This window comes from Quercus robur, chromosome 7, assembly GCF_932294415.1.
Source record: "Quercus robur chromosome 7, dhQueRobu3.1, whole genome shotgun sequence".
Lineage (NCBI taxonomy): Eukaryota > Viridiplantae > Streptophyta > Magnoliopsida > Fagales > Fagaceae > Quercus > Quercus robur.
Genome location: NC_065540.1, coordinates 28,144,455 through 28,164,510, shown reverse-complemented (window position 1 = coordinate 28,164,510; position 20,056 = coordinate 28,144,455). Strand labels below are relative to the sequence as shown.

At 36.1% G+C, this 20,056-nt stretch overlaps 1 protein-coding gene across 1 annotated transcript; it reads right to left on the bottom strand.

Annotated features, from left to right (window-relative positions):
* Positions 1–15,231: 15,231 nt before the first annotated feature.
* Positions 15,232–17,705, bottom strand: LOC126693009 (remorin 4.1-like). The gene is made up of 2 exons (XM_050388861.1): positions 16,894–17,705; positions 15,232–15,765 (listed from the first exon to the last, which is right to left on the bottom strand). Exons 1-2 carry the CDS (start codon positions 17,512–17,514, stop codon positions 15,574–15,576), a joined length of 813 nt encoding a protein of 270 aa, XP_050244818.1. The 5' UTR covers positions 17,515–17,705; the 3' UTR covers positions 15,232–15,573.
* Positions 17,706–20,056: the final 2,351 nt, after the last annotated feature.

Genomic DNA, 20,056 nt, shown 5'->3' with positions numbered 1-20,056 from the left:
ACTGTAGCTATAGTGATTAAAAAAACACAAACCGATTACTAAAAAAAAAAAAAAAAAAGGTAGCTATTATAGCTACAGTGCCACTTGAAACTGTAGTTATTGTTCAAAACTTGGGAAAAAAAAAAGTGGCTCAAGAAACCAAAGCACTGTAGCTACAGTGATTTATTGTGAAATTTGTTGTGTCAGTATAACAATATATATACCAGCTTACATAAATATTTAAAAGGAAAAAAAAAAAAACCGATTATTGTGAAAAAAAAAAAAAAAAATGTAGCTACAGTGCCACTTGGCACTGTAGCTCCACAAACGGACAAAAAAATACTCATGAAATCAAAATGCATAGTGCAGAACACTGTAGCGGCATAGCCGCTTTTTATATAGTTAATACTTAATAGAAATATTGTGAAATTTTTTGTGTCAGTGTAACAATATATATATCAGTTTACATAAATATTTAAAAGAAAAAAAATTAAAAAAAAAATTAAAAAACAAACAAACAAACCGATTACTGAAGAAAAAAAAATTGTAACTACTGTAGTTACTGTTCAAAGCTTTGGGAAAAAAAAGGTAGCTCACGAAACCAAAGCACTATAGCTACAGTGCTTTACCGCATTCGCGCACGTTAATAATTGTGAAATTTGTTGTGTCAGTATAACAATATATATACCAACTTACATAAATATTTAAAAGGAAAAAAACAGAAATCGATTACTAGAAAAAAAATTGTAGCTATTGTAGCTACAGGGCCACTTGGCATTGTAATTACTGTTCAAAATTTGGGGGGGAAAAAAAAAACTGACTCACGAAACCAAAGCACTGTAGCTACAGTGATTAATAAACCACAAACTAATTACTAAAAAACAAAAAAAAAAAAAAAAAACTATAGCTATTGTAGCTACAGTGCCACTTGGCACTGTAGTTACTGTTCAAAACTTGGGGAAAAAAAAAGTAGGTCACAAAACCAAAGCACTGCAGTTACAGTGATTTATTGTGAAATTTATTGTGTCAGTATAACAATATATACTAACTTACGTAAATATTATAATAAAAAAAAAAAAAAAAAAAGCGATTACTATGAAAAAAAAAAAAAATGTAATAAAAAGACTCATGAAACCAAAATGCACAGTAGAGAGCACTGTAGCGGCATAGCGCTTTTCATATAATTAATAGAAATAGATATAGTATTAGATGATCATTGTACCTTCAGTCAAAATCAAGCAACCAGACCGGTTTAAGTCGGATCGGGTTAAACCACTTGAGATTTGATGAGGGTCCTTGGGCTGATTGCACGTTTTTCCTATTAGGCGAAAAACACATTTTGGTCCCTACATTTTGACCCGATTCCCGTTTTAGTCCCTAAGTTTTTTTTTTACCGCTTTTAGTCCCTCTCCAGAAAAACGGTTCCATTTTAGTCCCTGCCGTTACATCAGAAACGGATATTGCTGACGTGGGAAACGGCAAAGTCAAAAAATAATAAACTAATGTCCACGTGGCCTAAATTAATAATAAAAAATATTTTTTAATACCACGTCAGCATCTAAATTAAAAAAATTAATTTATTAATTTTAACTAAATAAAAAAAATTAAAAACAGAATTAAAAACTAAAAATCTTATGAATTGAGATCTAAGTGTGCCTTGAACAAGAACAACAAGAACACAAATCCAGATGCAAGAACACAAACCCAGAAATTATTTTGAAAAAAAAAAAAAAAAACTTATACCCACGATGGAAAGTCACATTGGACAGTGACCTTATAACCGCCGACCACCACGCATCGCGCCCAGAAACCGCCGTCCACCATCTTTCTAGATCGCGACCCAACCATCATCCTCTTAGATCCAGAGCAACCAATCTTAGAGCATCGGTTCTAAACCAACCCAAAACAACCAATCTTCAAGCATCGGTTTTCAAAACCCAGAATAACCTAGAACAAGCATAGAAGCATCTATCTAAATCCAATACCCAAGCGAGCAAAACCCAGAACAACCAATCTTCAAGCCGCCGTCACTGTCGCCTTCAGTCTTCGCTGCTGTTGCTCCGCCACCGCCGCCGCTCAACCCAGCACTCTAACCCCCCTACCCATTTTTCCCTTCACACTTTCTCTCTCACGAACCCAGATTTGCTCTCTCTTTTTCAACCGAAACCAGCCAAGACAAAGAAAAATAAAAAAACAACAAAGTGTCTTCGATCAATCGATCTCTACAATGGAAGCGTGAACAACAGTTTTAACTTTTAAAAAAAGTGTCTCTCTCTCCGTGATCTCTCTCTCGTTTTCTTCGTGCTTTTTCTATTTTCTATTTGTTTGTTTGTTTTGTAGAATTTGTTGTGTCTCTCTGATCTCTAACCAGGGTTACTGTTTTGTTTGGTGAGCTTATTAAAGTGATTAGTGGGTTTGTGGCTGTGGGTTGATTTCTGGGTTTGTGTTCTTGGATCTGAGTTTGTGTTCTTGTTGTTCTTGTTCAAGGCACATTTAGATCTCAATTCATAAGATTTTTAGTTTTTAATTCTGTTTTTAATTTTTTTTATTTAGTTAAAATTAATAAATTAATTTTTTTAATTTAGATGCTGACGTGGTATTAAAAAATATTTTTTATTATTAATTTAGGCCACGGGACATTAGTTTATTATTTTTTGACTTTGCCGTTTGCCACGTCAGCAATATCCGTTTCTGATGTAACGGCAGGGACTAAAATGGAACCGTTTTTCTGGAGAGGGACTAAAAGCGGTAAAAAAAAAAACTTAGGGACTAAAACGGGAATCGGGTCAAAATGTAGGGACCAAAATGTGTTTTTCGCCTTCCTATTATTATCATCATCATCATTATTATTATTATTATTATTATTATTATTATTATTTTCTTTTTGGGTATTTCTTGATTCTTTTGTCGTTTCACTTTTTAGTTATTATTATTCCTTGTATTTGGAAGGTTTCTATCCTACTTTTCTCATCAAAAAAGAAGTTGCAAAACTAAGTTACAATCAGTTGTCCAAAAAGGATAGATAGTTAGGTAATTGTGAATTAAATAATTTAATCATAATTTTAACACTCTCCTTACTTGTGAGCCTAAGAGCATTTTCATCATATGTTCTAAAAATATGTCATTTTAACACATTAAAAAGACTACTTTATTATTTTAACACACAATTTTACAATATGTCCTACATCACGTTTTTTATTCTTCCATTCTATACATTAAAATAATATATATATATAACACATTAAAATAATATTTTCTTAAAATTCATCCCAATACAAAACAGTGGCCACCCAACAAGCAACAATCACTGCCCACTGCCACCAACCAACAACCACGACCACCACTCACAACCTAAAACATAATTCAAAACAAAACCAAACAAATCCAACCAAATACCCCAAACAAATCCATTTACAAAAACACTAACCACCACCGCAAATATTCCAACCACCACCTTCGTACAACAACAATCACAACCCAAAACCCATGAACCCAATTTGAAAAATTACCCAAGACCTACCATTTTGAGTGGCTAAAACAACATAACCCAACCACCACTGGATTACCACAACCCAACCACCATCACAATCAATCCCACCTAATCAACCCACAAAATAAAAACCAGAAAAATAAAACCTAGAAAACTAATCAATTCCACCGTTGTTGGTGATGACGGAGGGTAAGGATAAGGTTGATTGAGTGGCAACACATGTGGAGGAGAGGTCGGTGATTTCTGGGTTTTGTTTATGTGATCTACAGCCTGATGAGGTGGCGGCAAGGTGGAGGAGAGGCTAGTGGTTTGGTGGTGAGATTAGCGGCGTATTTTAGAGAGAGGAAGAGAGGCTAAACTGAGAGTGAGTGATGAAGGGAGGAGAGGCGGCTAGGTTAGAGAGGAAGATAGGAGAGAGGAGAGACTGTGATAAAGAAAAGCAACAGGGAAAAGAGAGAAATTAAAGTCAGAGAGGAGAGAGAGTATAATATAAAAATAATAAAAATTTTTACAATTTGTGAACAGTATCGTCTCAAAATTGAGACTGTGCTATTCACCATGGTTTTTAAATCCGGACTAGACCGTACAGTCTGACCCGGTTAACCAGGAACCTCTCACTGTAACGACCTAAAGAAAAGCGCTAGCCACATCTGCGCTATACCTCAAAAGGACTAGCCACGATTGAGACTTCTTGTAGTTGTTAATAAAACCCAAATCTACCTAGTAAATACCCGATGTGAGACTCATCATACACCCATACACATCACACAATCAATCAAATTCGGGTATCATAATCTCCCCCACTTAAACCTCTAACGTCCTTGTTAGGGCCCACTTTGTGGAGTAGTGTCTCTGAGCCCACACAGGATTACAAGGCCGGTTCTGATACCATATGTAACTACTCAAGGAAAAGCGCTAGCCACATCTGCGCTATACCTTAAAAGGACTAGTCACAATTGAGACTTCTTGTAATTGTTAATAAAGCCCAGATCTCCCCAATAAATACTCGATGTGGGACTCATCACACACCTACACACATCACACAATCAATCAAATTGGGGTATCACACTCACTATTATAAGTCTTTTAGAACTAGAAACTGTCCTAGGTAAGAAAAGCAGGGAATCATTCAAACTGCAGTTGAACTGCCCGGGTTTGAAAACCGTGGACGATTTTCATGGTTCAAGTCAAAGCAATTTTTATTAAAAATAAATAAAAACATTACAGACTCATAGCACCAAGTGGAAGCTTTAACTGTAAGATTCTGTCAAACGTTGAACTCGCATCAATGTTCTGGTCAATTTCAGGCAAAAATTTCTTTTCGGTAGTGAATGCTTCTACGAGATTTTTTTGAAAAAAAAAAGAAAGAAAAGAAGAAGAAAGGAGTAGCCACTACATGGTGACGATGCAATGCTCTACAAGAGTTTTTGAAAAAAAAAAAACCATTCTGTGAGTGAGACTAAGAAAGAGACAAAGAAAGAGTTTTGTGAGGAGATTTGTGAAGAAGAAAGAGAGAAAAGGGTTTATCAAAAAAAAAAAATAAAGAGAGAAGAGGGAACACCTAAAGAAACGTGTAGGCATTGGGAAAGTAAAAGAGGCATTAGGAAGGTAAAATTTTTAAATGGGTGGATGAGAAAATTTTAAGATACTAGTAAAAAAAGAAAAGAAAAAAGAAAGAGATAGAGATGTAGAATTAAAAACGATGGAGGGAGCATTGATTAAAGATTAAAGAGTAGACTCATTTTAAGAAGATGGAGAGAAAAATGCTAAAATGCTCAGATGAAGAAGAAGATACATTGGCTCATAGCACCAAGAAGTTCAAAGAAAGTCATCATTTGGCATGGGAAAAGGAAGATAATCAGATTAATAAGTAGGGAAGTTACAGAGACAAGCTTTGGAGGGGGGGGGGGGGGCAATCCTTGGGGCATTTGAGAAAGCCTTTGGGTTTAACAGCTTGATGCAAGAAGATTTGGAATCAAACACCAAGGAGGATAATCTCCATGAAGGCAGTGTCAAGGTTTGCTTTTCTAGGGAAGATAAGTCTCGCATGAGAGCTCCATGGTAGCAAGCTCTCATTATCAAACCATTTGGGAGAAAACTAGGTTTCTCATTCCTGGTTTCAAAAATTTGAAGAATGTGGAATCCAAGGGGGGGAATGGATTGTATAGATTTTGGGTTTGATTACTTTTTAGTTAAGTTTGAATTATGTGAAGATGTAGATAATATTCTGAAAGGTGGCCCTTGGTTTACTGGGCAACATTTCTTAGCCATTAGATAATAGGAGTTTGAATTCAAAGCCTCTTCGGCAACCTTCTCCTCAGTAGTGGTGTGGATTAGACTACTTGAGCTTTCGATTGAGTTTTATGAGCAAAATGCACACCTAAAAATTGGTAAAGCCATTGGGCCAGTCCTTCGTATTGATGCATACACAACCAATGAAGCTAGAGGGCATTTTGCTCAACTGTGTGTGCAAGTCAATCTAGATAAACCCCTTATTCAAACTATTTACCTTGGCAAGCTGGCTTAGAGTATTCAATATGAAGGCATCAGTACCCTCTATTTTGCTTGCAGTAGGATTGGCCATAAAAAAGAAACATATCCATACATGATAAGAGCTACACCCCCAAGAAACGCAACTGGAACAAAGTGTAAACTCCAAAACTGTTGAGAACGCCAAACAACCTGGGATAGAGAAGCCAATGGATAGGAAATAGGAAGATTATGGAGAATGGATGGTAATGGCTAGGCGCAAGCTGATGAACAAAGCCCGAGGTAAGCAAAGCAACCCAGATTTAAGCCAATTGGATGAATCATTTCAAGCAAAAAGTGACAGGCCTCTGCCTAGGACAGAGGAACAAAGCAAAGCAGCAGGGAAAAGGAAAGCCACACATTCCCAACCTACCGTGTCACATAAGGAGGAGTCCAAGGCTTCCCTATTAAATCAAAGCAAATCCAATGATGGCAAAATTTCTAAGGGTCAGGGAAGTCGCGCCAAATCAAACTAGAAAGCTAAGGTTCTGGTGGAAGCCAACAAGATGGAGTGGAGCCGAGTAAGTCAAATGGGCCTTTTGCCTTTGGGTTAGAAGTAGGCCTTTCAATTGAAATTGGGCCGAATCAAAGTCCATTTCTTTTCTCTAGCCCAGCAAGCCTAGCAATTAACCCTAAAGCAATAGAGATAGAACCAAAAGCAAGCATTTTGAGAGGCAGTTGCAATGGAGGAAACAAACAGGTGGGTGATCTTCTACCAGTGGATAAGACAATATCCAAATGAAATTTGGGGGTGGTTCAAACTAGAGCTAATGTTAGCTTGGAAGAACATGTTTCCACTCACGGAGGAGAGCAAGAGGCTAGGTTATCTACCTCTGAATGACGAAGCCTGGGTGACGACTCTGAACCCATGGTAGAGATTTATCACGTACAGGCCAACTATGCCAATCCCTCCACTGATAAGCTCAAGTTCATCAGCACCAAGATTAAGTGTGCAAGCCTCGGAAAAATCTCTAACCGAGGAAGAAACGGAGTGGACCCAACCTATGATATCAGTGAGGAAGATTCTATAAGACAAGCCAATGGAATGCTTGATGATGGGCAACCTGCACAGGGTGAAGCTTCTCCAATTCACAGAGCCAAAGATCAATGGCACCATCCTCATCAAAGCGAAGCAAGAAGTGATGGGGATAATTAAACACTCGACAACTCTGTTTCGTGAGAAGCTAATGGAGGCATGGAGATTGAGGGATATTGAGGATTCCTCCTCACTATCGCACTTTGATTCTTCCATAACCTCGTATAAAATCATGAATATATTGATTTGGAATTGTAGGGGTGCAATGAAGCCCCAATTCAGAAAAATAATGATGGACTTGGTGGAATGTCATTCTCTAATTCTCATGGTGATTATAGAAACAAGGCTCAATGGAGCAAGGGCTGAAGAAATCATGAAGACCTTTCCATTTGATGGAGTTGCTGTGGCTAATACTACTAGCTTTGCAGGAGGTATTTGGTTGTTGTGGTGCCCAAAGCTGGTGCAAGTGGATGTCTTGGCTTTAAGAGAGCAAGAAATTCATGCCATCATCCAGGTAAGATCCTAAACCTTAAACTGGCTCATTAGTGCTATATATGCTAGTCCTAGGTTTATTGAAAGGTGTATATTGTGGAAAAATCTTAAAATGCTAGCTAATCTACATGACTTACCCTGGGCTCATATGGGAGATTTTAATGAGGTGCTTTCTGAAGAAGAGAAGTTTGGAGGTAACCCTATCTGCCAAAGAAGGGTGAGGGCTATTCAAGATTGTATGAATGAATGCCATATGATGGATTTAGGTTTCTCAAGGTTGAAATTCACCTGGTCCAACAAAAGGGATTTAGGGGGATTAATACAATGTAAACTGGATAGAAGTTAGGCCAACCCAGACTGTAAGTCTTTCTTTCCAGACGCAAACATCATGCATCTAGCAAGAGTAAACTCAGATCACTGCTCGCTCTTCCTTAATTTGAGTCCTAACATGGGTAGTGCATCAAATAAGCCCTTTAGATTTCAATCTATATGGTTAAGCCACACTGACTTTCTTGCCATTGTGAGAGAGTCCTAGTTATGAAAGGATTCAGACTTGGCTGGTGCAATTACAAGCTTCACCACCAGAGCTCAACGGTGGAACAAGGAAGTTTTTGGTAATGTGTTTGCTAAGAAGAAATAAATCTTGGCTAGACTGCTAGGCACCCAAATAGCGCTTTGCCAACAATCCAAACAGCTTTTTGATCAACCTTCAAGACCAGCTCTTTGAGGAATATAAAGTCATACTTCAACTTGAGGAAGAAATTTAGGCCATGAAATCTAGAACCAACTGGACCATTTTTGAGGAAAGAAACATGGCCTATTTTCACATGTTTACTCTGACTAGAAGAAGTAAAAATAGGATTACTAGCATACAAAGTAATGAGGGTGAATGGGTTCATAATGTTGAGGAAGTTAAGGATATCTTCATTTCAAGTTTCAAAAAGCTCTATCAAATTGAACAACTAGCCTGCCCCTTGGCCCAACAATGGGATTTTGATTGGTGTGCGAAGCTAAACAAAGAAGAAGCAATTAATATGGCCCACATGCCTTCAGATAAAGATATCTAGATTGCCCTAAAATCCATGAAGCCATATAAAGCCCCGGGTAGTGATGGGATGCACGGAGGATTTTTTTAGAGATTCTGTCTAGTGGTTGGTGAATCAGTTAGGATAGAGGTAAAAGAGATTTTTGCAAGCCAAAAAGTTCCAAAGTACCTCAATCAAACTCCAATTACTCTCGTCCCAAAATAGCCTAGCCTAAAGATTGTTAGCCAATGTAGACCAATAATTCTATGTAACACTGTCTACAAAATTATTTCAAAAATCCTCATTCAGAGATTGAGGCCCCTGCTGCCTTTCGTAATTTCTCCTATGCAAGCTGCCTTTCTTGAAGGGAGGAGAGGACCAAACAATGTCATAATTGCCTAAGAGCTCATATACTCCCTAAGAAAGAGGAAGGACAAGGATGGGTATATGGTGGTGAAGATAGACCTTGAAAAAGCTTATGACCACCTAGAGTGGAGTTTCATCAAAATGGTGCTTGGAAACTTTGGCTTCCCAGAGAATATCATTAATTTAATTATGAATTGTGTCTCTACAACTTCAATGGGAGTAAACTTGAATCCTTCCAACTCTCAAGAGGAATCAGACAAGGTGATCCTATTTCACCATATTTGATCCTGTTGTGCATGGAGTTTCTAGGTGCCCAAATCACCAAGATGTGTGAAGATAAAAGGTGGGAAGGTCAAAGCATCTAGAAATTGCCCAAGCTTTTCACATGTATTTTTTGCGGACAACCTCATTCTATTTGCTAAGGCAAATGCTAAGAATTGTGAAGCCATCCTAGAGGTCCTGGACAACTTTTGCAACTTGGCTGGGTAGAAGGTGAATCATGGAAAATCCAAGATATTCTTTTCCCTGAATGTCACTAGGAGAAGGAAGAGAAGTGTTTGCAAAAGGTTGGGAATCAATGCTACCAATAATCTTGGTAAGTACCTGGGGTTCCCTATCATACACCAGGGCAGAGTGGGCAGTGCTTTCAATTTTGCCATGGAGAAAGTTCAAAGTAAACTTTCTGATTGGAAAACCAAGCTTCTACCAAGAGTTGGGAAACTTGTGCTAGCCAAAATAGCTGCTACCCCCATTGCAGAATACTATATGCAGTGTCATGACCTTCCTATCAAAGTCTGTGACAGAATAGATAAGATGGTGAGGGACTTCATGTGGGGATCTACAGAAGGAAAAAAGAGGATGCATATGGTAAACTGGAACATAGTGTCTCTTCCTAAAGAATTGGGCAATTTGGGCCTTCATAGCATGAAGCATAGGAATCAAGCTGTCCTAGCTAAACTATGCTGGAGGCTTGCTAATGATGAGGATTCCCCTTAGGCAAAAATGCTAGCTGCAAAATACCTAGCTCCTAGTAGAATGTCTGAAGAAGGAAGGAAGTTACCATGCTTAAGTATTTGGGTAGCTTGCAAAAAAGGAGGACTAGTGTATGTTAAATGATTAAAATGGGTAGTAAAGAATTGTGACTCTATCAAGTTGTGGATGGACTTCTGGCTACCCAGTGGTACCTTAAGGAACCTTATAGAGGGACTTTAACCTAAGGAGAAGACCAGCTAACAATCAAGCAATGCTTCGACTCAAATCATGAGTGGAACCGCAAAGCATCTCATTTGAGCTACCAGAAAACTTGCTCAATACCATCAAAGCCACTCCCTTCTCCTATGCACAAGATTTAGAGGACACCCTCATCTGGGCTTATTCAAAAAATGGCTTCTTCTCTCTAAAAACAGCATATCTGCTGGCTAGGGGTTTAAACCCCCTGAACCTGGATACTGTTCTATAGCATGGGTTTGGAAGACTAAAATTCCCCTTAAAATTCAGTTTTTCCTATGGCTATGTCTGCACAATAGCTTACCCTCTGCGAAAGTGCTGGGTTCAAGAGGTTTAAACCTTAACCCAATATGTACGATGTGTCATAGAAGCAATGAGTCCATAGTCCACCTTCTCAGGGAGTGCGAAATAGCTCAAAAATTCTAGCAGGACTTACAGGTTCCTTATTGCCTAAGAGATTCCTTTAAGCTTCCAGTTGTTGAGTGGCTTGAACTGAACTGCAAGACTGGGATGAGTTCCAAATTTCTGGGTATTCTGTGGGAGTTGCTGTTTTTGATGGGAGTATGGCAGCTTTGGTTACACCGGAACAACTATGTGTTTCGGACAGGCAAGGTGGACAATCTGATTCTGAAAAGATGCATCCAGGTCAGTGCATAATTTTTCTCCATTGGTATGGAAACAAAAGTGAAAAATTCCAAAACCATCATACCAGTAGGATGGGTGAAACCATTGGAAGGGTGGATGAAATTAAACTCAGATGGTTCAACTTTAGGAAACCCAAGAAGGGCAGGGAAAGTCGGTGTAATTCGAAATCATGAAGGAGCTTGGATACGAGGGTATGCTAGAGCTCTTGGTAATACCAACAGCATTATTTCAGAATTGTGGGTGCTTAGAGATGGGCTGAACTTGGCAATGGAGCTCGGGTTGAATAACCTTATTATAGAACTTGATGCTTTAAGTGTTGTTACTCTCTTGAATAATGACTCTGAATTGTTGAAGGAACCCCTTCTAACTGATTGTAGGAACTTGTTGAAGGCAATCCCAAATAAACGAATAACTCACACCTACCGTGAAGCCAACCAGTGTGCAAACGCATTGGCAAAGCTAGAAGCTAACTCCTTATTATCTTTTGTAACCCACTGTCTGTGGTGGAGAGTATTTTGGCTTTTGATAAAGCTAATATGCATTGTAATAGACTTGTTAATTCCTAGTTTATGAAGTTATCTTGATTTCCCAAAAAAAAAAAAAAAAACGGTGGGGTAGATAAATCAATCAATCAAATGGTGGAGAAGAAGGGAAGAAAAAAGAGAAACAGAAAAAGGAAAAAGGGATTGGACTTAGGCAATTTGAAAAGTATAAAAAGTTAAAAAAAAAAGACCCCTTCTCACGTCACTTCCTCTTCACTCTTTAGTAGTTATCATTGATTAATTTTTTTTTATTAATTATGAGTCCTATTGGATCATGTATAACTCATAATTGAGAATTAAAAAAATATGGAATTTTTTATAAGTTATAGGAATTTTTACCAAATAATTAAATTTATATACATGAAAATAATATATATTCTCAATGTTTTACTAATTTAATTATTTATTTATATTTTAAATAATTATAAATTTAATTATGACATCATCACGGTTCAACCTTAGTTCGACCTCGGTCTGATCTTAAAAACCTTGAACCTCTCCCTTGCTCGATTCTTTGAACGGTCTGAGTTTCAAAACCATGTTGTTCACCCATGCCAAAATTTTTAGAATTTCAAAATACTTGATGTGGGAGCTTTTTTGGTGTTTGGTATGCCAAATGCCAAATATTTGACATTTGGCATACTTGATGGGAATGCTTTAAACTCTCATTTAATTAGTAAAGTCCAACATATGAGATTTTTAACATTTTAAATATGAGGTAGAGTGGAGATCTAGACATAATGAAACTCATGATCTTCTGCTTTAGTATATGTAAATTTAATCATTTAATTATAATTTTAACTCTAATTAGTGTTTATTTATAAAAGAGTAATGTTATAAACACAATTTTTTTATAATAATTAAATTGCTAGGTTTTTATTGATTTTCTTCTAATTCCATCACTAATATCATCCTTTAGTCTAACAGTAACACCTTCTTTGTGGAATATTTTGTAAAAAAATTTCTGATTATAGAAAATGGGGTTAGGAGATAGAGAGCAGCACCAAAAGAGAAAAAATAAATGATAAAAAGAAGACAAAAGCAAAAGAATAGAAAGTCTAAGCAGCAACAGCATAGTCTTGATCACTTGCTTCGATAAAAGAATAGCAGGCCCGGACGATATATCTTTGAATATCTTCTTTTTTGGCCTTACCTTTGACTACTAGACAATAAAATTGATATGTAGGATCCATTTCGGTGTCAATCCTTTTTCTTAATTCCCAAACGTGGGACATTGTTAACACCAGTCACTAGTGAATAACGGACTCATGGTCCTAGTTCTTTGTAAAACGTAAAATAAATATGCATTTTACTGTTTATGACAAATAAGCCACTTCTGACGGCTTTCGGTGATTTCTTTTTATTTTAATCAAGCTTTATAGTTCTTTCTCTTTTTATGCCATTAACATAGATAATCTTATTCACGATCATTACCAGAAATTATATATTGATTTCAAAATTAGTGGCAGAAGCTTGGATCTTGCGCCTGGAACAAAGTTGTAAAAATTTAAATTCTTTGGGTTGATAAAAATAAAGATTTTCAACTGCACCTTCAAATATGGGAATTCATTAGATTCCTCTGCACTAAAATGGTGGATTACTACAAGTTTGGGGCCTATCGGGAGCAGGGGTAGAAAATTTTAATTCTCGATCAATTATCACTGTTTTATGATATATTATATGTTGTTTGACCTTTTGCTGTCTAGCATTTTGGGTTTATTCTTGTGATGCAGTAGCCTCTATTCAATGAATATTGAATTTAGGGCTTGACTCTCCCCCATTTTATTACACTCAAAAGAACACAAGGGGGTGTTTGGGCTCACTTTCTCTATTTAGAACCTTCACAAATCATCTCTGACAGAATTAAGTCTTAAACTAACAAGGCACATGGCATGCTTAGATTAGTTTCATATTGGAGAGAGAGAGAGAGAGAGAGAGAGAGAGAGAGTAATAATGAGATGGCGAAAAGCAAAATTGACTGATATAAAAAAGGAAAGGTAGATGATGAAATTTTCTCAAAAGTTAGTCTCCATAGTTTACTATGATAATGGTTCCTTTATCTATTATAGAGTAAGGTAGAGATGACATTTTTTGGGGGGGGGGGGGGGGGGGGGGGGGGGGGGTGTTGGTGTTTGAACTTTTTCCAACCTGTCCCTCTTATGAGGCAGAAAAAAACTGTGTGGGGTAGGAGTTTATGTTGTTAGGAGATGATGAATTTAATCATTCTAATAACTACAATATTGATCAAATTCTATATTTAGAAAAAAAAAATTATATTTGGTTAAACTTGTAAGAAAAATTAGTTTGACACTAGGGATGTGTTTGGATACTGCTTATTTTACTGAAAATTAAAAACAATAAAAAAATATTTTCCAATTATTGTTCATTAATGAAAATACAGTGCATTTGCCTAAATGCACTGTTCATTTTCTATGAACAGTGCAAGAAGCGCTGAAATAAAAAAAAAAAAAAAAAAAAAAAAAAAAGCCAAAAACACAGACACAGGGACATTTTCATCCATATCCAAACGCCTTCTAGGATTGCACTCCTTTGACATGTAGGATCAAACGAAGCACTATATATATTATGGGCAGCTAGTTTACAATCAGAGGGTATTCTAGTAATTTTTCATGGGAGAATGACATTTATAAAAATACCATACATACGATGGCAAGCTGCAGGCTTAGAAGCCTAGAAAGCTACTCCAACTGTTACAACAGTCAAAATCGCATTAATTGCACCACCTATCTCCCCATAGGTCTTCAGCATTAACTGTGAAGTGGTCTGCCCCTCAATGGGTTTCCCAATCAATCCGGGAAGGCGCTCGAACTAATAGAGCAAGCATATATAAGCTTGTCCCATCCAAATGAAAGTAGGGGTGTGCATAGGTCGGGTTGGGTCGGGTTGAGGGGATTTTTTGACCCAACCCACCATGGTGGGTCAAAAAAAAATCAACCCAACCCAACCCAACCCATCCATAAGTCCAACCCAACCCACATGGGTCGGGTTGAATCCATGGGTTTAACAAATTTTATTATTATTATTATTATTAAATTGAGTAGAAAAAAATATAAATATTAATATATTAAAAAAACCTAAAGATTAGTATCAATATTACTCCTTAAAGGCACAACACTAATGACTAAATAACAATAGTAATTTAATAGGATTTGTGTGAACTAATTGGCTTTTATATACGATAGGAAGAACTGGTTATTTAAAAAAATTTATTAATTATATAATATTATATATATATATATATATATATTAAATTAGTATTAATAGGAGGAACTGAAGAAATGTTACTCTACAGCTGGTTTTTTTTTTTAAATTATTAAATATATAATAATAATTTTTGGTTTTCTGCACACCCCTAACTGAAAGTAAAGAAGAAAGACCATGATGATTTTTGGTTCAACATGTGCCTTTTATAAATACACCCCCTTCTTGGAAGGGATGTGCATATATTCTCTTACAACTACAATTTTTAAACTCTCTTACTTCCTTTATTAAATTAGGAGCCATTTGTAATATTATTCTAGTAACATTGTTTATATTTTTTAGAAATACGTGTGGGTGAAAAAGTGTGTGAAAATATATGTTATATTATTTAAATATTGAAAATTGTTGTTCAAAATACACTACCAAACAGTCCCTTAAACTTCAGAGTATTTACTGCTGCCCAATGGAATACCGTGCTCTTCATGCGCAAGATCAAAGTTATTCTTAGCTTCAGCAAGAGCTCCTATCACCTACCATCGTTCCTTAATTAATATATTTCAAACTACCCAGAGCTAGTTTTTCAACCGCTTACATATATAGCTCCATCTTCGGGAAGAAATATGCAAGCAAAAGTCCATTCAATCAGTAGCAAACTGGAATGTTGTAGTCATATATAAGTACATGCTAATCAAGCTTCATCTCTTTATAGCTGCCATGAAAAAGAAGCAATATTACATTACTGTACATGACCAAAAAAGTTTGTTCATCACCATCACTAACGCACTTTTTCTTTTTGGTGTTTTTGGGAATAGGTATTTCTAAGTTCTAACACACTTCAGCCACTCAAAAAGTAAAATACCCAAAAAAATTATAGATTTCTATACTTTTTCGGTGCCAAATCACTGCCCCATCTCATATAGGATACCCGATTGTTCAAAAGATGAAGGGTCCCTAATAATTGTGGGGCATTTATTATGCCCAAATTGGTTTGGAAAGCAAGGGTAACTAACGGTAATGATCTCAGAAGAAGGACCGTTTTACAGGAGCTCTTCCAACAGCTCTCATCAGGTTGGCTACTTCAAGAACCCTGGCCGCTTTTGTTCCTCTCTTAGCCTCCGCCGATGCCCTTTTCTCTTCTGCTTTTCTTCGTGCTTTTGCCACATCATTCTGCATCTTTTCCAGAGCTCTAGCTCTTTTCTCCTCTAGTTTCCTCTACACAACAATGTAAAAATATTATTGTTTATTGTAAGAAATACTACCTTAGATAGTGCTTGAAAAAGGAAACGTAGGATATCAACTTATAGTTCTAATAGACCTGGCGATCAAGATATATCCAAAAGGGAGGAGCTTGTGTCCAATGGCCAATGCCACTGGACACATTGCGATGCGGACACGTATCTATTCTTAGACACATGTTCATATGCTAATGTGTCCAATGACAACTGACCACTGAACACAAGTCATTCCCTAAAATAAATTAAAAAAAATAAAAAATAAAAAAAGACCTGGAGCTTGACTTGGCTAATTAATAAATATTCATTTTTTATATAACAAACATAATTAACTTCAATTATTAGAGAGAGAATTTTTTTTTATTCCACAATCATCAAGTCCATCAAAATGACTGTCTTAGGAAGTGCAGAATACAAATTTTTTTTTTTATTAAGTTTTTGGCTTCCAACTAAAAAGGAATGGATTATTCTTCTTTCTTTCTTTCCGTTTTTTATAATTATTTTTTAAGACTTCCCTGTATAATCGTTGGTAAAGCATTATTTGATGACAAAGTCCTGGGAAGCTGAGCCAACAAATTTAGGGTATAATTTACGATGCCATGAGATTAGGGTAACTAGAAAGAACTCAAAGGGGCTGTTGGCTATGTCTAATGCCCCAAAAATGTACCAGTTGAAAACTATAAGTGATTCAAAAAAAGAAAAAAATTAGTACTTCTTTGAACAGTTTCCGGTAAGGAAAAAAAAAATATATGAGAAATTCAACTTTTTTATATAAGCACACAGACATCGTTACTCATAACTCACTAGCTAGCTAGTCACTGTAGGGACCCTAAAGTCAGTAACTTTGGTCTACTAGTATTGGTCTCAAGTCTTTAACAAGGTGAAAAATATTTTAACTGCATGCTCAAGCATCAAGATTTGGAAATTTTACATGGACAAACTTTTCCTTCTAGTCCTATGATGCATCATGATCCCTCTGAATTTACTTGCAGAAAAGATAGCTAGATCAACAATTTAATAGACAAAACTTTCCTCTTTTATCATTTGGGAGGTCTAAACAAAATGGACAAATCAACATACACGAGAGTGAAAGTGAAATTTTACGTACCTCAACTTTTTTCATCCATGATGTTGCTTTTTGAACCTGCTCACTTTCCCACCCGTTAATAACAGCATCCTCTCTCTTAAACCGATTGTTAATCTTTGCAACCTTCGCGTTCTGCCATGCCGAAATCTTCGAGTCCACCTCCTCTTTCTTCACTCTTTGCACAGAAATCTCAGTTTGATTACTTGTTGTTGAAGAGCCAACTCCGATTGCTGTAGCACCACGTCTAGGAGATGCAACAGGCGGGTCCAATGGATTATTATCAGGCACAATAGCCAATGGGTTATTCTCTTCCTCTAGCATGTCCTCCTCTCCAATCCTTCTCAAGTTGTTTCCATTAATTGTGCCTTCAGTCTCATTGTTACTGGTATGGTCAAAAGTTGAACCTGCAACCACTAAGGCACTGAATTCCCGACTCATGCTTGTGAAGTTTTCACTCAGAGCACCGTCACTAGCTACGGACAAAGATGATCTATGGCTACTTGTTTCCCAAGCTTCTCTGCGACGGCCACGATTCACAGGTGGGGGTTGAGGTGGGGTCAGGGCGTGGATGTCCCTGATTTGTTCATCTTCGTCCTGATTGTCTTGCCCATGGCTGGTGCTTGCCCTCTGATCATTCAGCATAGCAGAATTTTAGTATGTATGGGTTGTGACTTGTGAGGGAATAAGATGGCGGGGAAGCAAAAACTTGATTGATGGAAGAGAAGTCAAGGATTTAAGCATAGTCTATTGTCTTCTTGTCTCCAGAACTTGAGAGAGAAATATTGGCCACACATAATAAAGTTTTAAGTTGACGCAAAATTGTTAATAATCCTGATAAACCTAGGGATGGAATGCAAAGGAGGAAAAAGAAAAGAAAAAGAAACATCTTTCCAGCATAATCTTTTATTTATTTATTTTAAAGTCCTTGTCTTTTTTCCTTTTTTCTTCAATTACCCATGTTAAGTAGAACCTATATTGATTTTCACCCTTGTCATTGGAGAGATACCCATCTTTCTTCTATAAATGCACCAATAATTGTATTCAAATCATGGTTTTGAAACCCGGACCGTTTATTAAACCGTAAAATGGAGAGATTCAAGATTTTTGAAGTCGAACTGTGATGATGTCATAATTAATTTAATAATTAATTAAAGCCTAAATATAGATATTATATTTATAAAACTAGCAAAATTGACTAATATATCTATATATGTGAGGGAAATTTAATGATTTTCAAACATATATTTAATAATTAAATAAGAAAGTTAATAAAATAAAATAATAACCATGAAAACATTAAAATTTATAATTAATTTTTGAAGTAAAGTTGAATATCTTTGAAGGATTTTAATTATAATTTTTTTTATTCCTTGTAAGACATGGATAATTTAATTAAGTAGAATAAAATTGTATTAAGTTGTTTTTATATAAAAATAAAAAATAAAAAATAAAAATTGCTAAGGGGTTGGACTGCACGGTTCTTGCCATTGGTTTTGCATGAACTGTGCGGTCCAACTCCGGTTTTAGGAGTTCATGGAATTGCCACATATGCTCGGTTCTCTATACTTAAAAAACCGGATTTCAATTTGGTTCCCGGTTTTCACGGTCCAACCTCCCGATTCGGTTCGGGTCTGAAAACAGTGATTCAAATATCTTACTCCTTTCTTGCATCCTTTTAGGATAGTATGTTTTTACGAAGTGAATGTCCAAATCTTAGGATCCTATCCCAAAGATGAGGCAAAATGTCATTGTTGATTTTCGTTTTTCGTTTTTTTAAGTTGTTAACGAGCCCTTGAATTTAGGTTCATGTTAGACGTCGAGTCCCCTATTCATGTTAGCAAGGGGAGCACGATAATAATCACCGATTTATTATTTGTCAAGCTTAAATTAATACAATAAACAAACATGATGAGAGCAAACTAATTAGTTATAAGTAATATTCAATGTTGGATTTGCTAAATGAAAGAAACAATAGTTCTATCTATGCTTGAAATTAATGAAACTGGAGAATTTCGTAAGAGAGGGTTAGTTATTAAAAACTATTAGAATTGTGTGGTTAAATGATTAAATTTACTATATCTCGATAGCTTAAACTTTTGGGAGAATTGATAATTTAACATGGTATCAGAGTATGAGATCTTGAGTTCGATCTTTTTCTCCTCCATTCTACCTCCGATTTAAAATCTCATGTATTGGGTCTCACGTATTAAAAGTAGTTTCGGTTCATACGTGAAGGTGAGTGTTAGAATTGATGGGCTTCCATATCAACCTATAAATTCTACAAGAACCTTTAGATGGCAAGAAAAACTTTTTTGAAACAACAAGTATTAATAGGACTAGATAGTGAAATTTATGAAAAATTGAGTTGGTTTCTTTTTCTTCCAAATAAAGCTATTAGTTGACTAGATTTGATTTGGTTTGTCATTGCAAGGGGAGTGATATCTTCTCTATCTTCTATATTTTAGGATTCAAAATAATTAGCACTAATTATGATTAAACCAAAAGTAAATGAATCATGAGATTTTGGGTGCATGTGTTTCTTCAACAGTTCCACGAATCACTTGTTCATTCAACTTCCCTACAAAACACATCCATCACAAGCTCATGGGCTTGCAAGCGCACACTCCAAGCCCATTTCTTATATGCCCTCTAAGCTACTAGGATTGAAATCTTTTAAAGTTCCTAAGGTACTCTACAAAATAGAGCTCAAAATCTCCACATTTCTTTTCAAATAAATGTTCTAATATTTCCACATCATCAATCCATTACTACAACCCTAAATAAGCCTAAAAAAAAAAACTCTTATCTATTCAATCAATTAACATTCAAGGTTAAACCTCTATTTTAACCATTTAATTTTTGTGAGAAATCAACACAAAAATACTGTAAATCAATTCTTCCCATCAATTCGAATAACACTTAGACAAAATCATCCAAGATTACTATTCTCCTTAAGAGCCCGTTTGGATTGAAGGATGAGGGAGGGGGAGAGGAGGTCATTAGAGTCGTAGATTTGTCATTATCTTTGTTACAAACAAGCACTAAGATCATCTTAGTTCCGCCATAAAATATTTTATGAAAATGATTTGTTTATTTTTAGGTGTATGGAATAGCTGAAAAACTTAATGAAAATGAAATTATTATTTTTTTCATTAAAAAGCACCTTCTTTAGGGCAGTAAAACA